The following is a 16,680-nucleotide window of genomic DNA, read 5'->3' as shown; positions in this document are numbered from 1 at the left end:
TTGTGACGTCATCCTGAAATGACATATAAAATACGCTAAAAATCACAAGATTCTATAATTCAATAATAATCCATTTCTCTCTTTTTTTCTAGCTATGTTTCTGTACCATTTCCTGATGAATTATTTGTCTCGCAGGGGACAACTCAAAAATGCTATAGTAATTGATCTATTTTAAAAATAAACTACGGCAAAAATCCCAAGGTTCTTCAATTTAATAACGATCTATTTCTCTTTTTCTAGCTATGTTTCTGTGCTACTCCTTAATGAATTATTTGCCTTAGGGCAAAAATTCTAGAATAGTATAGTAATTGATCAATTTTGAAAATAAGTATAATCTATGTATTTCGAATACTATTAGCTTATCAGCATTCATCAAGTGAAACGTCATTTGTCATTAGTCTAATTTCACTGTGGTCCCCTCTACATCCCCACCACCCCTCCACATGACTATGAAGTTTTAACCGGGTATACAGGTTTTTTATAGATGTTGACTAGAACTAGTTTGTAATTATATTTCAACAATTTTAATACGGTAACTTTTCTCCTCCATTCCAAAAAACAACATGGCACAGAAATTGATCGAGATTAAAAAGAAATTGGAAGTATCATTGTATGATAATTCTAAACCATGGACTCCGATTCTAGCAATCGCTGAACAGAAAACAGGCATAGAGAGGTTATATCTTGCTTTAGGTAAATAATTTATTTGGATTTTAATTTTTACTACATTAAGATAATAATTTGACATTTTTTACTAAAAGCTCTCTGCAATATTGAGTTCAAGATTTTCAGATATAGATATCGTGTTTTGGTTGATTTATTTTTAAAAATGTATTCCAAAATTGGATTTCTTAATATTTTCGAAAAATAAATGTTGTAATATGATGTAATGTTTATAAATCATAATATGATGTTTTATCACTTGATTTAAAACAAAAAATTTTTGCAATAAATTTGCAACGAATTTTTCAATTCAAGTAGTTTAGTTGTTACTGTTGAATGATGATGATGATGAATCTTATTCATTAATTAATAACATTCTAAAAATGATATTTTAAGAAAAGGAAAATAAAAATTGTATGTTATATAAGTTGTACATAAAAAACTTTATCCATAATTCATTAGTATTTAACAATATTTTTTTAAAGTAAAAACCAGTATTCTATAACCATTTTTTGTTTTAAAGACAGTTCAGTTTATCTGAGTACATTTTCTGTTATAACACTTTTAAGTCAAAGTAAATATACCTTGTCCTTGAAAATCCCAAACTCATAATATTTTGCAAAACAAATCTGGATAAGATTTCATAGACAAAATAGTACAAAACAAGTAATGCTTAAAAAACTACTTTGATTAATAAACCATTTCCAAATGGTCTCCATGTTAGCATTTGTTCTCTCTATAAGCTGCCTCTTTTCAATCCTTTTGTAAATTTATCCAAACCATTTGAACTCTTTGGATTATTTGAATAATTTTACAGTTTTATTTATAAAAAAACCTGTATCAAACTGTCCAATTTATATTTTTAGGCTCTACTATGACCTTAATTTACCATCTCTTTCATTTGTAGAGCTGTAATTAAATTCTATCTTTCCAAGTGGCCATTTCAAATGTTGGTTTTCAGTTACCTCCAAATCCATAATTGTGTTTCTATTTCTTTGTTTACAATTTCTCCCAAGGAAATTTTTGTCTTTTCTTTATGTTCTATAGACAGAGAAAAGGCCTTCTACTTAGTACAAACATAATATATGAGTAAATGAATTTTTGAAGATTCTTTTATTATTAGTGTGTTTTGACTGTTCTATTGATCAAACTTTGCTGTATCTCTATTGGTACAAAACAATAAATCCTCGCATATCTTAGAACATAGACAGGATCTTGTAGCAAATAAAAAGAGCAAGAGTAAACAATTGAGCCCAGAGCTAGGCTACTGCTGAATATCAACTGATAAAATTCCCACGGAACATGACTTTGTAAATGGTTGAAATTAACTATTTTGCAACAGTGTCTATTGCATTTAGATATGTTGTAAGCCACTTTATATGATCCAAAAGAGTGCTTCTTCTGTTACTGTTAAAACTTTTGTTGTTTTGAAAAGTGGATATACCAGAATTTAGGAAGAAATAAGGATATAATTCTGGGGTAAATGAGAGTTAGTTGGAGTTTCTGGAACTGTTGGTGATATTCATTCAGTTTCTGAAGACGCTAATTTGGTTATCGAAACGTGTGTCAGACAGTGTAATTGTGAGTGTTGGTGTAGTGGTGGTGTAAACAGTGTGTTCAAGTTCAAAATATTTAATTAATTTTTTTCCTCAAAAAGTCAAATGGTTCATTGAAGAAAATTTCTCTCTAGTGTTTCATATGCCTCCTTGATATATTTTACCTAAAACTATCTGAAGTCAATACTTTGAAACAGAATGAGTGGGGCCCAAAAGACAAATAATAAATATTTGAAAAATAAGAGCAAATGTGGGAGATTAAGCAAAACATAAAAAATAGAACGTAACAGAAACAGTGCAAAAGAAAGAGAAAATCTAGTAGAAAGTCAAATAGCTAAATACTTAAATGAGAATCAGTAGATTAGTAAAGAAATATATCAACCAGACCTCCGATGCCCAATGGATGGAGCAGCTGAATAATTTTTTTAAATAGCCTTATATCTATTTGCAATAACTCTTTTAGCATAAGGCATGGGCCCATTAATTTTTTTCAATCAAGCATCTCCATTTTGTTTATTGGAAAATAATTTATGGTGTTGGGGAGATTAGAGAAGAAAGGTGAAAATATTTTGGTATTTTCTATACTGATTTAAATAAAATTAGATAGTTGAGGGAGATCAAAGAAATAACGTTAATACTCATCTTTATTTTAGCTAATTTTTTTAATGTCATTTTTAAAAAATGATTGACCAGTCGAGTTATTGCCAATTTGAAAACTACTACCTAACCGCAATCGTTATCACCTTCTCGGCCTTGATCTATTTCCATGTTTGTAACGTTGATATTGAGAACTTAAGAATTATCTCTAATCTGTTAATAAAAAACTTCCGTAATAAGTAGATAACTGTTAGCTAGTTAGGTTTTCCTATTTTGTTCATATAACTAAGATAGTTTAAAGGGATAAAAACAAAATATTTTTTTTGAGATATTACTTATTATATAATTTCAAGCAAAATTATATACTGGTGTTTGATTTATCTTGAAGTCATAATATCTTTTGAGTTATTTTTTGAGAACAGTAATACTAGTCGTTATTCCAGTTATTCAATTAAAAAGCATACCAATAACAAATCTGCATTCAAAAATACTCATTTTTCCACGACTTTCATTATTCGATAATGAGTAATACCACTTATTTTCCAATAGTGAGAGTAGTAATATTACACTTATTCCAATGAATATACTCAACAAAATATTTTAATGCGTTTGTAGGAATCACTTTAAGAATACAATAGTTTTGGTCATACAAGAATTTTATTTTCACAAATCTAGTCTTTTTTCTATGAATTTGCTTTCTCACATGTGTTAAAGCTGGTGCTATACGATGCGTCCAACGTACAGCTGAACATTGGAAGGAAAGCTTCAACTATACGATGAATCCAACGTTTGTACCAACATTCAACTTCCAATGTTGGCTGAACATTGGATGAAGGCTGGAACCTTACCTAAACTTACCAAAAGAAATGATATCATGACAAGAAAGTTATGAACAGATATAAATTTTTTTAAAATAAACTGGATGGTACTGGCAACTTTGGATTTTCATTCGCATGCAAAAGGACAAGAAGTATGTGTAGTTGTACCACAAGTGTTGGTTCCAAATTCGTTCCATTGTTGGGTACTCGATGCGTCCAATCATACCAGCATTCAAGGTTGGAAGCATTGGATGTATAGTGTGGTATCGACTTAACCAGGGTTCCCAACTTAGGGGTTGGAATGAGATGATTTACAGGGTATTATATTTTTAGGGATTTTAATAACTTCAAACATCTATATAATAACATTGTAAAGAATAAGTTGTTAACAAAATATCGATTGAAATATTACAAAATATGATTATGGTTCGATCCACGCTGCAACGGAATGGTGGATAATGCACAACATTTCAATCATTCGCAAAAATTTTGAAATTATTCATGTCGATATGAATGATTTTAAAAAATCAGAATCTGAAGAAAATAATTTGTTGCTTGAAATTTTTAATAATTTATGAATGAAGAAATTTAAAAAATGATGTTGCGGAATGAAATTATTTATCGATTGTTTGAAATTTCTTATTTGTTTAATGGTATTTTATTATTTTTAATGTTATTTGTTTGAACATTTAATTATTTATTTCATAAATAATAAAATTTTTAGGGGGAATCCCTAGTAATTGTGGGGAGTTTAGGGGTTTTTGATTGGGGCATTAGGGAGATAAATTATTGAGAGTTGGGAACACTGGACTTAACGCTAATTGAAGTTTAATGCAAATTTCTAACCTAAAATATTCTCTTGGTATGGAAATTGTTTTTTTTTGTAAGTAAGATTTGTCATAATCTATTATGTTGATTGAGTAGTTATGGAGAAATGCTATTTTAACGGAATGCTATGAAGGCGAATGCTAAATGCTAAATTACATAACTGAATGTCGTAAAGGTGAAGTCTATGAAATTCAAAGAGAATTTTATGGTTTTTCTTATTCACCCGCAAGAGGACAAGAGTTGTAGTTGTACCACAAGTGTGGACTCCAACTTCGTTCCAATGTTGGATATTCCTTTGAGCTGGATCAAAAATACCGACTTTCCATGGCCAACGTTCGAAGCAAAACATTTGTCGAATGACATGCGCACTACGAACACACGTTGCGTCCAATCATACCAGCGGCCAACGTTGGAAGTATTGGCCGCATCGTGTGGTACCGGCTTAAGATAATATACTTTTATATTGTTTCATCTTCTGGAACCAATTGAAACTATGTAACAATAATTTCATTAGAAGAAAATGTCAATATCAATTTCTTTTCATCGATTTTAAAATGCTTATTTCATGCTGTGTCTCAGCTAGAGGACGTCCTTCTAAATTGCCAAGGTTGAATATCAAATTCATGAAACGATGCCTCATCACCAGTTACTTCAGACTTGACTTGTTTTGATATATTTCCAGATACACGAGTTGGTAGTTATTTTTTTTATAAATTAGCTGGGATGAGAGAAGGAAATATTTTGTCGTTTCTTTTTAGGCTTGATTTTTTACTTATTTATAATAGTGAATTTATGTGTGCTCCAAGTAAGTATTATGTGGTGTTAGATACGTAATGCGGTTCATGAGTACTATGGAGTGTAGAGAAGGAGGAACGTCTCTGGGTTAAAAAATGTGAGCTGATTTTTGATGGGTAAATAGGTGGCGCTGATTATAGAGGGTATTCGCTTGAATTTTACGCGCTGATTTGAAAATAACTGTATAGTAATGCTTTAAATAATGCACCGTGATAATGAAATTAGTAGTATTAAAATAATGAAACGATTAACAAAACAGAATCTCGTTAAATTAACTTTATTATTTAGCTATTTATTTGGTTTAGATAATACATATATTCTAATATGAAAAAAAAAGTAGAATCATGTAACAATAATGAAATAGTATAAAAAAAACATTTTGGTTGATTAAAATAAAATATTGAATTTTATCCGTAACCAATATAATAATTATAGCGATATAATTAGATCAATAAAAATAATGGAATAATAAAAAAAAATATTTCGGTTCATAAAAATAAAATATTGAACTTCGTTAGCAACTAATATAATAGTTATAGTCATATAAAAATATCAATAAGAATAATACAATAATTGAAAATAAAACATTTTGGTTCATAGAAATATAATATTGAACTCTATCCGCAACAAATATAATAATTATAGTTTTGTTAAAATATCATTGGTAATTAGCTTATGCAAGCAGGTACAGAAATATATCAAGTTCTTAATAAAAAATAAAAATCTAATAAGATATTAAGGATTGCACAGCTTTTCACATGAATATAATCAAACGTCAGTCACAACTTTGATAATTTCTTATACAGTAAGTGTTTAACTTCAGATCTCAATCCCATAGTACAATCAGCACCACGTATTATCCCTACAGAATTCAGACCATATTTTAAACGTACCGTCCATAAGAGATGTTACTCCTTCTCTACACTCCATAATGAGTACTTATCTTAACATAGAAAATAAAATATTCGTACACTGCCTTTTTAATTTCATTGTTGCTGTTATTTTTTACCCCTTTAACTGGCCTTCAGATTTGCGAATAAACATTAGTCGGACAGGACTAGATCAAGGCGATATGGTGGGTGTTCAGTCTTTGTGAAGCCACATTCGTGTACAGTAGTATTTTTCAATACTTTTTTATGTAACTGTTTTAGTAAGTCAGAGAAATATGCCGCGTTCATGGTTGTATTTGTTTCCTTGAAGTCAATCAAAAGGATACCCTGGGAATTACAAAATATTGTAGCCATCAGTTTTTTGATGCTTTTCGTCACATTTGCTTGTTTTGGCTAACGTTTCCAATCGCACTCCATGGATTTCAGATCATAATTTCAACACCAGTTTCAATTAAGAGATTACACTTTCTTGGTTCTCGCGGCAATGCTCTAAAAATCTTTAGAACACTTGTTTTGGAAATGCCAATCTATGCTGCAATTTAGGCGCGCTTAGAACAAATTAATATAATGTTTTCTGGAGTCACAGGACCTCCCGCACGTGGCTCAACTTCTAATGATTCTCGTCACTAGCAAAACGCGAGACCAATTTTTAGTTGTTGGACACAAGTCACCGTAAACAGCCTCCATTCTGTTTTTCAATTGTGTCTGATTTAATTCTTCTTTAGTCAAAAATTTTATAACTCAATTTGAGACATTTTTCAAAACAACTTGCCTGAGTGGTCGATCGATATCTATTATAATAAAACGGATTGTGGCAGCAAGTTTGTGTGAAGCTTGTTGAGACTTGTCTATTTACTATATGAGGCCAAAAATTCATGGACCACATTACGTATTTCTGATAAGTTTCTATATAAATTATTGATTTAACGTAGTATAGAATCTATACTTATAAGTATGTAAATAATTTTATTCTTGCAATTTTAATATTAACTTTTATTTGTATATAAAAAAAATAGAAGAAACTTGACACTGATATAGTTGAATAAATCGCTAAAAATAAAAATATATTTTGATAAACACCGAAACAGGTCTAAACGTCAAATTTTTACTTGTTATTTTAAACCAATTTTCTCTCAAAAGAGTCCTACAATCAAGATAAATCATCACGAAAAAAATATAAATATATAGGGGCGGTACGACTGAAGAATCGGTTTTTAATGAAAAAGTTACTTTACTGTAAAAACGTTTTATGAACACTTGTGTGAAATTCTGATATATGTCAGCAACATTGGGGATTTACCAGCAGGCCGAGTAGGTTGTGGAATAGGGCGGCAGATTTCAAAGGACGGCAAATTTTGTTTTATTCCGATTCAAAAGATTCGAACTAATTATTATTATTTACACTGAATAGATGATCTTTGATGATAAATATATACTGGAAAAATGAAAAGAGACAACAAAAAAGAATATTCAATGGAACACTTTAGGAATATATTGGAATGGCTGCTAGTGATTACTTCAGAGTTAATACGTTTATCGTTGTCTCATCTTCGAGTTAGCAGGCCTAAAATGGATTTAAATAAAAATTCTTATTTCTTATAGAATTGAGTGAGTTTTTACGAACTAACGGAATAACAGAAGAGGTAGTTTTCTGGAAAAATTGTACACCAATGATTTAGAATCGAAATTAGTTCAGGAACGCGTACAGTTACAAAGCTACTAACTTTTACTTCTTATTATTTTGTGTACATCAGCATCAAGTTATTCAGGTGACAGAAGCTTCTCTTGTTTGAAAAGAGTGAAGAGGTATTTACTATCAACTTTAAATCAAATAAAAAGCCGTGAGCAGCAGAGCTCCATCACGAAAGTCGAATTTTTCGTCGAATGAAGAATTTAACTAATACACAAACAAATCTTACCATAAAATGAATTTCTTGGAAATGATATCAATTCTCAATCTTATTTCTTTATATGGAAAATTTGCTATTCCATAATTTCAATAGACCCGGTGGTCTCGAACCCTCTTGTTCAATTCCAATTGACAACAAAGAAAAAATTATCATAATGACAAGAAATTTCGAAAATGGGAAGTAAAAAAAATCATCCTAGCAACTATCATACTCGTATTATTCATTAAATAGGAGGCGGTCCAGTTCAACAATTACAACGATCAAAATGATTTCGGGCGTTTTGTGCTAGAAGAACTGAAGAAGAAAACTTTGAACTTGATAAAGACAATTCTTCAACATCACCCCTACTTGCATGCGAAGTTCGAACCCTCTAGTTAAACTTTTTCTGGCCAAAAAATAAGAAAATATAACAAAAATGACCATAAAATGGAGAGGGATGGAGATGGAAAGTTTCGACCTTAGACAGGAAATCATCTCGCAACTAATTGAACCTTCATGTGAAATTTCATTTTTCAGTCGCTTTTCGTTTGACCTGCAGAGGTGATCAAAGGTCAAAAACCACTTTTTTGCACTGCGACCCCTCGAAATATTCATTTGTTTTCAACCAAACTCTAATAACATCAATCTGCCGCCAAAAAAGCCAAGTAAGCTAATTTTGAACCAAATCGGACCATAGCAATTGCTCGAGAGACGAAAATAAGAATTGTAGCTACAGACATTCGAAAAACCATCATAATCGTGTTCAGGAGGTCTCAAAACATGGGAAAAATGATGTGCCCTCCATTTTTCTTCTAGTCATGCCTACAGTAATAGTCGAATTTTTCCTTGAAAAATACTTAACGCCTCATCCCTTTTATGCATAGAGTCAGACCTAATGACCAATTTATCATACAACAAAATAATTATGATTTTGTTAAACTGTGAGTGTCAACGAAAAATACTCGTATCCATCAACGTTACTTCTTGTGTAAGCTTTATTCTTGTTGAATAGTTTTAAAACGTACCTTACCTTTCTGTAGAAGTACACGATTCAACTGTGCTTAAAATAATGTCTTGCAACAATTATATGCAATGAAAAAAATATGCTTTGAATAATTGTGAACTAAAAAACGGCAAAAGATGGATAACTTACAGGCGGCCAACTTGTAAATCCGCTACTGGTCGTCAGAAGTATAACAATTTGATTACCAACCAACTAAAAATCTCTCTTCCATCAAACCGCCTTCGTATCATTATGTAAAATTATTTTAAAATGCATTATCCTAATCCCATCGTCTATTTCACGATTATAGGCCGATTCATAAACTTGAATTTCCGTTTGTCGTTGCCGTTTGCGGTTAACGTTTGCCGTTTGGCGTTCGTAGCAAATTCTCTATCCTACTCATAAACTTGATGTTGCTACAGTTAACCTAAAAATTTTGTTATTCTCTTTGGCGTGTGTACTGCTTTTTGTTTTCGTGATATTTTTGTGTTTTGGTTTGTGATATGGTGGACGATATTATGGAAAATAACGAAGACTTTTTTTATTGGGACAAATGTAAACAGCTCTTTTCTATTGCTACGAAAATTGCCATGAACAGGAGAAGATCAAGTCACCAACGGCACACGGCGATGTCAAACGACAACTATGAAGAGTCTTACGCATTTCAATTTTGTAACGGCAAACCGAAAGTTTTGTATTTAAAGTTATATTATGAAAGTTACGCCACTGGTATAATTAAGAATTTAATTTCAGTTTCATTGATAATTAAAATTCCATTACACATATCAGGCATGTAATTTTCTTCTCTTTTTATCGCAATTAAATCTTATCAAATTGAATTCAAAAGTACTAACTGTTTATTTGTGTAATAATGTTACTTGTAGGAGCTGCTGTACTCGTTGGCCTGTGGCTGGTGTTTGGTTATTTTGCCCAATTAGTCTGTAACACTTTGGGTTTCCTGTATCCTGCTTACGTATCGATAAAAGCCATTGAATCGAAGTCCAAAGACGACGATACCAAATGGTTAACGTATTGGGTAGTTTTTTCTTTATTTTCAGTAACGGAATATTTTGTGGATATTATTGTTAGATGGTTCCCACTGTACTGGCTAGTTAAGGTGAGTAATAATTGAACAAGGTCAATATTTACAAGTAAGCTTTAACCTCTAGTTTTACTATAACGATATTATGTATTTTTCCAAAAGATTATTTTCCATTAATATATAGATAGGAACTAAGCATAATACATATATAATGTTGATAACTAAGTACGTTCGCATTTTACTGATAGAGAGCGTTGCTTTATTTTTTGAATAACTGTACTTTGCCGTTTGTCGCGTAGTACTGGTCACATTGACGTAACTTTAGAAGCGACCAGTGCGTAATTTTTATTGAAACGAACATTCTACTTTTTTATTTCCGTAAAGGAAAGAAAGTTGATGCAGCTCACAAATAGATATGTGAAGTTTATGCTGTTGATTGCTTATCAGAGCGCGAACATGTCAGAATTGGTATGAAAAATTCCGTTCTGGAGATTGGTACCCCAAAGATGAGCAACGTTGTGGTCGGCCTTGTGAAGTTGATGATGACCAAATCAAATTTAACACTAAGAATCAACATTTGCGATATGCATCTTAAAAACGAAATGAAACCGACTCTTTCTTGAACGGAATCATAACATGTGATGAAAAAGGGGTCCTGTACACTAACATAGTTCGTAAAAGATCATGGAGCAAACACAATGAACCAGCACAAATCACATTTGAAGCTGAAAAACAACTTGCTGTCAATTTGGTGGGATTACAAAGGCGTTCTGTTTTTGAGCTGCTTCCAGCAAAAAAACGTCGTCATTACTGGTATGTGCAGTCCACGGGGTCTTGAGGATTCTCCGATAGCACCACATCTAGAACTCTTCCTATTTTATTCATGTCAGCTTTGAACGTTCATTTCTGAAATTCGTATGAAAGAAAGCTCCATAACAGCGTAGTGATCGTAACCGCGGCTAAGATGTAATAAGGAAATTGCCACAAGAAGTCTTGGATGGATAGATATCGATCGTGCTGTAAACATTTCGTACATTTTTTCTGGTAGCTTTACTTGACGCACCTTTCTGATGAAGATACATGACTGAAGCAAAATCACAAAACTAAATTTATTCATTTCAAACCATGAGAGCCCAAATAATTTTTTTTTCGATTTTTGTCAACTTTAACTAGTTTATTTTTCTAAAATTCTAAAAATTTTGGTAAAAATAAAAAACTTAGCTTTACGTATAAAAAATAGGATTGCTTCCTAAACAAAGTCCTACATTGCACTTTTTACACGTTGTCCTCATTATAGAGCAGCATTCTTCACCTGCACATCTTTTCTTTTTTTATCTGGTACGCTTATCAGAATGTGGTCGAGTCTATCGTATCTGATGTCATCGCTTACCCTATTAAGTGTAATGCTATTTATTGAAGTACTATGGCAGATTTAGGGGAAGTTCCATACCTGGTTGAATATACTTGCACCAATTCGCGTTTAAATTCCAGTTGAGTCATTATTCTTCAGGTATTTGCAATGGAAATGTTGTTAACCAGGTGAATATGCACCACCACCATTTTTTTGGACGAATCCCCATTGATATTCTCGTCATCAAATCGGTATTCCCCATACCTTCGAGGTGGGATGGTACCAAAACAGGTGCTCGCTATGGTAACTACGTTGTTGTCTAGCCATCTATTTAAGAAAACCCCGTTCGCTCGCTCTAGCGCTCCTCTTTTTTATTGTATACTCAAGATCTTTTTGTTGGGCAACGGACAGTCCTTTGGGATCCTATTATCGCCTATTGTACATGTTCCTGTAAAACCATTCTCCCTAAAGTAGAATATCAGATTGAAGTTTGTAAAAAGGTTATCAAAGAAGTTGTATGGCAAGTGTTTCTCCGTTACTATTTCTACTAACATAGAAAGAAATGGACCTGTGTTGGATAACGACCAAAATATCTGCGTTGGGATCGGCGAACACACCAATGGGCCCACAACCCATCCTTGGTGTGGCCAAAAGCGCTATCATCTCGTCTCTCAACAGCCTTTTCGCAAGGCGAACTCGGCAGAGATGGATGGAGACGCCTGGCATGAGATAAGCGAAGGCTCATATAGACGGACCCCGCTCGTCTCTCACCAAACAACTGCTCCAGCTAAATAGGCGCGTAATCAGACTAGTGAACGGACACTGCCATATAAGACGTCACCTTCACACCATGAGCATCACGGATGATCCGGAGTGCCGCTGGTGCATGGAGGAGGACGAAACTTCCCACCACGTTATCTGTGAATGCCCTGCACTCACACGGGCGCAGTGTAAACACCTGGGCAAACCCCAAAACCTGCCTAATGACATCAAAGGGTTCAAGCCAAAGCGCCAGATTGGCTTCTCAAAGGACATCGGAGTTTGATAATGTCAAGTGGGGCACGACGGACCTATCTGAAGGCCTATGTGCTCAACGGCATCACGGCCGCCCACACCTACGAACTATCAACTGCGTTGTTATTCGCACAGTGTATAAACTGTAATATTGTGCAAAATCGGAGAGCATATTATTGTGCATATCACCTTGGATGTCCCAATAACTACGTTTTCCCTCTAAGAACCAGAATTCCAATAAAACATTTCAGTTCATCAACTGTGGTATTTGGATCAGCATAGTTTTCAAAAGTGCTTCATCTCATGTCTCTGTATGCAAATATTTGAAAGCATATCCATCGAAAAATGCTCAAATAACTCTACAGGAGACATATCATAATATTGGTTGGAGTCTTGTTCGGGAAAGGATTTAGACATAGGTTGAAGATCGCTAACAGTTCAACAGTAATTTTTTTCTATAGTAGTTGAAGCTAAAAATACATTGTTAATTCTCTGATGTCTGTCTTTGGTGCTGTTTTCAAAGATTTTTGTTTGATCCGCTTTTTGGTTTTCCTTTAGTATTGATATCGTTGGTCATATCTTCTGCCAGCTGCTAATTGGAGACCTTGCTACCTGTGTTACATTCATTGTAATCTTCATCCCCCGATTCTTTATCAGTAAGAGAACTGGGGTCGGGGAGTTCAATATATATTCAGTCCACTGGTAGTTCATTAGAATATGCAATTTGAAGAGCTTCCTCTAAAGAAAAGCCGTGTCTGAAAAAAATGTGAAGAATTTCCATATTATTCCACATCGAAACTTTGCGTGTCTAGAGTTGCCGTTATTATTACACAAATCGGTATTATCAATAAATTTTCTTATAGAAACATGTATTTGTGTTTTCTCAAATATCACATCATAAAAGTTTCTGTGGAAAGAGAATTTGCATTTATTCGAATCGTATGTCCATTTTGATCGGCACGGTCACGAGAAGTTCCGTTAACCTGCTGACAAACAGCTATTCTACCATTATCTTCAACTTGCCATGAATAGAGAAGACATTATATATATGCTGCCATCTATCCAATACTCTTCTAAGCTTTTTTGAAATTCGCGCTTTAAAATTATATATAAACTGTGGCCATTCGGACACTAGGCCTTGATGGGTTAATGCAGTTTAAATAGAAATTTTAAATTTCAATAACGACGCTTATTAAATTGGAGGTATTAATTATATAGGAACATTATTTATCCAATTCATGATTAAAAATTATGGAATGTCAGTACCTTGATTTATTTGTAGTGCATTTTTATGGTATGGCTTATGTTCCCCGGAGACCTTAATGGATCTATTATACTCTACCGAAGAATTATTAAGCCTTACTTCCTAAAGCATGAGGGTAATATAGATGGCGCAATAAACAAGGTGAAAGATTCAGGTATGTTTATAATAATTATTTTAAAAGTTGACTATATAAAAATTTATAATTACTATTAGGATAAATAATTCATGTTACCATTCGGCCTTAAGGTTTGTTCGGTGCTGTTCTACATCATCAAACTCATATTTCACAACAGGTTTGTTATTAAAGCATTTTTTCGTATGCTTCCTTCGGCGAGGCACTTTAGAACTAGTTGAACTGGAGTTTCATCCTTCTCTCCACAGAATCTATTCCCAACAGTTTCTGCTAAATTTAATCTCATCGGGTGTAATGCCTTGTAAGAAAGCTAGAGAAGTGTAGCTTGTTTTTGCTTAGATCTAAATTTTTTTAGGACATAGTGGTATCGAGGAATCTTTTTTTGAAGTAATGTAGCCCGGAAAGGTTTTCTTCTAGTTTCCTTCTTTTTGGAGGAGCATTTTCCTTTACCACAGAAAGACTCTGGGTCAAAAAAAAGGTGTCTCCTTTTTTGGCAAATATATTGGGCTCATTTGATTCCTTCTGACAAGAAATCCAGATTAAAATTGCTGTTATTATTGACTATTTTATCAAGTTTTCCTTTGCACGAATCGACGACAAGAAAATTTCATGCTTTATTCTGAGTCAGTACTGTAGCAAGGAATTTGAAATGAGGGTGTTTATCAGAGATTTTGGGGCTCTTCCTCTCGGTATCAGTAAAAAAGGAATAAATAGCTTCAAATGTTTGTTACACTTTTTAATTAATTTTCTTCACATGATACCTAGTACATTATTACAAATTGAAACCACTTGTCACCTTCTCTGCTACAAAACAAAGTGAATCTAGAGAAAATTCATTCTGCACATCAGTTGGTGTGATAACAATCCCACGATAGACAAGGTGCAAAGCCAAAAATATTTTCTATACACTGTCAACAATCTCACAATGGACATGTAGCGAAACTAAAAATTCAATCTGCACATTAGTTGGTGAGGTCACAATCTACGATCGACATGGAGCAAGAACTCAAAGAAACACGAGGAGTGGCTGAACAGTCAGAGGAAGGTAGCTACTGGCCCCAAATTAATCCCAGCCCACCGAGAAGCCCGTCTACGATTTGCCAGAGAACGCGTTAATTAGACTAACGAACAATGGGGCTCCGTTCTCTTCTCAAACGAAAGCATAGTAGCGATAGAAGAGGACGAGTCTGTAGAAGACCTGGAGAAAGATTCGCGTAGTATTGCATAATTGAAAACGTGGCGTTCGGACGAGGTTCCTGGACGGTTTGGGCGGGCATTTCAATGGAAGCAAAAACCGGGTTGGTTTTTATTGAAACTGGCGATGGAGCGGGAGGATTAACGGTGAACCGATACATAGAATACATTTTAGATGATCACGTCGTTCCTTAGGTCAGTTTCATTGTAATGCAAGACAACGCCTGTCCACATACCGTAGGTTCTGTACGGCAGTATTTACAGGATGCCGAAATTGCAGTTATAGATTGGCCAGCGCGTAGCCCGGATTTAATTCCTATCGAGCATTTATGGTACGAACTTCAGGGAAAAGTTTAAGCTAGAAACCCCTTTTCTTTGTTTAAGATACCTTTTCGTTTTATACTTTTTCATTCAACAAAATAAAAACTCAATAACAACATAGCCCACTCATTATAAAGCTAATGGATTTGAAATTCTTGCCAAATCTTTGTGTCCTATGCAACATCCCTCCAACATCGAACCCCTAGCGCCTCAAGGCCCTCCAACAAGCGAAGGCGTGGTCTTCCTCTAAGTCGCAGTCCTCCAGGAACTCCATGGCTCTGCGTGGGTATCGATCAGAAGACGTCTCCCAGTCATCTCAGACGCGCCCCCCGGACGAACGACACCAAATCTGGCTTGCCACATATCTGACTCAGCTCAGCATTCCTCCGGACCCTTCACGCCCCGTTCTCGCAAACAGGACCAAAAATTTGTATTAGGATCTTACGTTTCCAGCAATTTAAGATTTGAGATGCTAAAATCATATAAAAAAAAATGCAAGCTACAGATTTTTTGCTAGAGACTTGACCGCGAGCGTGCGACTTTTGTCATTTTTTTTGCTCTCGAGTGTATATTAATAGCAATTAAAATCTGGATTTATAAACTATTGTATTAAGAAATCTTTTGATATTTAGTGTGGCATAATGGGACTTCTCCGTTTTAGTACCTGTTTATCATTTGCAATAGAGGGAGTCATCAATTGAACAATTAGGGTTGCATGTGTCGTTTGTAAGTAGCTGTCAAGTAACGATTATTATTAATTAATTACTTTTTCAGCAACTAAAATCCTTGATAAGGCAGAATGAAGAATGTCGGTAGAAAGGCATCAATATTGCAGTTAATCCTCAAGAAAAAAATCTTTTATTTACAATATTTGTATCGATATTTAGTATATATTACGACTTTTATTTATGTAAGTCGAATATTTTTTGTGATTGTATATAAATCTGATATATTATGTCAAGTTTAAAATTTTCGGATTGAGCTTACTTTTTTTGGATTTTTGTGAAATTTTGTCGGCGAGTTTAAGCACTTATTTTACACTGTTATTATTATACATATTGGAGTAACATTTTAAGGTAGAACCTGTTTTAGGCTTTGAGCACCCAATAAATCTTGTTCATTAAGTTTGTATTTTATTACTTCACAATTTAACATTAGTATTCCAATGTACATCAGTTTTAATAGGTTCGACAAAGCTACTACTGATTTTACTTAAAACTACGTTCTATATAATACTCTGAGTGGATCTTGATTAGATTAGAATAAGTTCCATATCCAGGTGTTGATGACAGGAAACTTTCTTTCGAAATATAATTACCAGT

General features: G+C 33.6%; 1 protein-coding gene across 1 annotated transcript; it reads left to right on the top strand.

Moving 5' to 3' along the window:
- The first annotated feature begins 410 nt into the window (after positions 1-410).
- Positions 411-16,482, top strand: LOC130899963 (receptor expression-enhancing protein 5-like). Its single transcript, XM_057810186.1, has 4 exons — positions 411-693; positions 9,924-10,156; positions 13,729-13,864; positions 16,133-16,482. Exons 1-4 carry the CDS (start codon positions 564-566, stop codon positions 16,159-16,161), a joined length of 528 nt encoding a protein of 175 aa, XP_057666169.1. The 5' UTR covers positions 411-563; the 3' UTR covers positions 16,162-16,482.
- The last annotated feature ends 198 nt before the right edge of the window (positions 16,483-16,680 follow it).

This window comes from Diorhabda carinulata, chromosome 12, assembly GCF_026250575.1.
Source record: "Diorhabda carinulata isolate Delta chromosome 12, icDioCari1.1, whole genome shotgun sequence".
NCBI classification, from domain to species: Eukaryota; Metazoa; Arthropoda; class Insecta; order Coleoptera; family Chrysomelidae; genus Diorhabda; species Diorhabda carinulata.
This window is presented reverse-complemented; position numbering and strand designations above follow the sequence as displayed.

Coding starts and splice junctions, on each gene's coding strand:
- LOC130899963 (XM_057810186.1), top strand. CDS start 564: ATGGCACAGAAATTGATCGAGATTAAAAAGAAATTGGAAGTATCATTG. Junction 694..9,923: donor GAGGTTATATCTTGCTTTAG/GTAAATAATTTA, acceptor TGTTACTTGTAG/GAGCTGCTGTACTCGTTGGC. Junction 10,157..13,728: donor CACTGTACTGGCTAGTTAAG/GTGAGTAATAAT, acceptor ATTTATTTGTAG/TGCATTTTTATGGTATGGCT.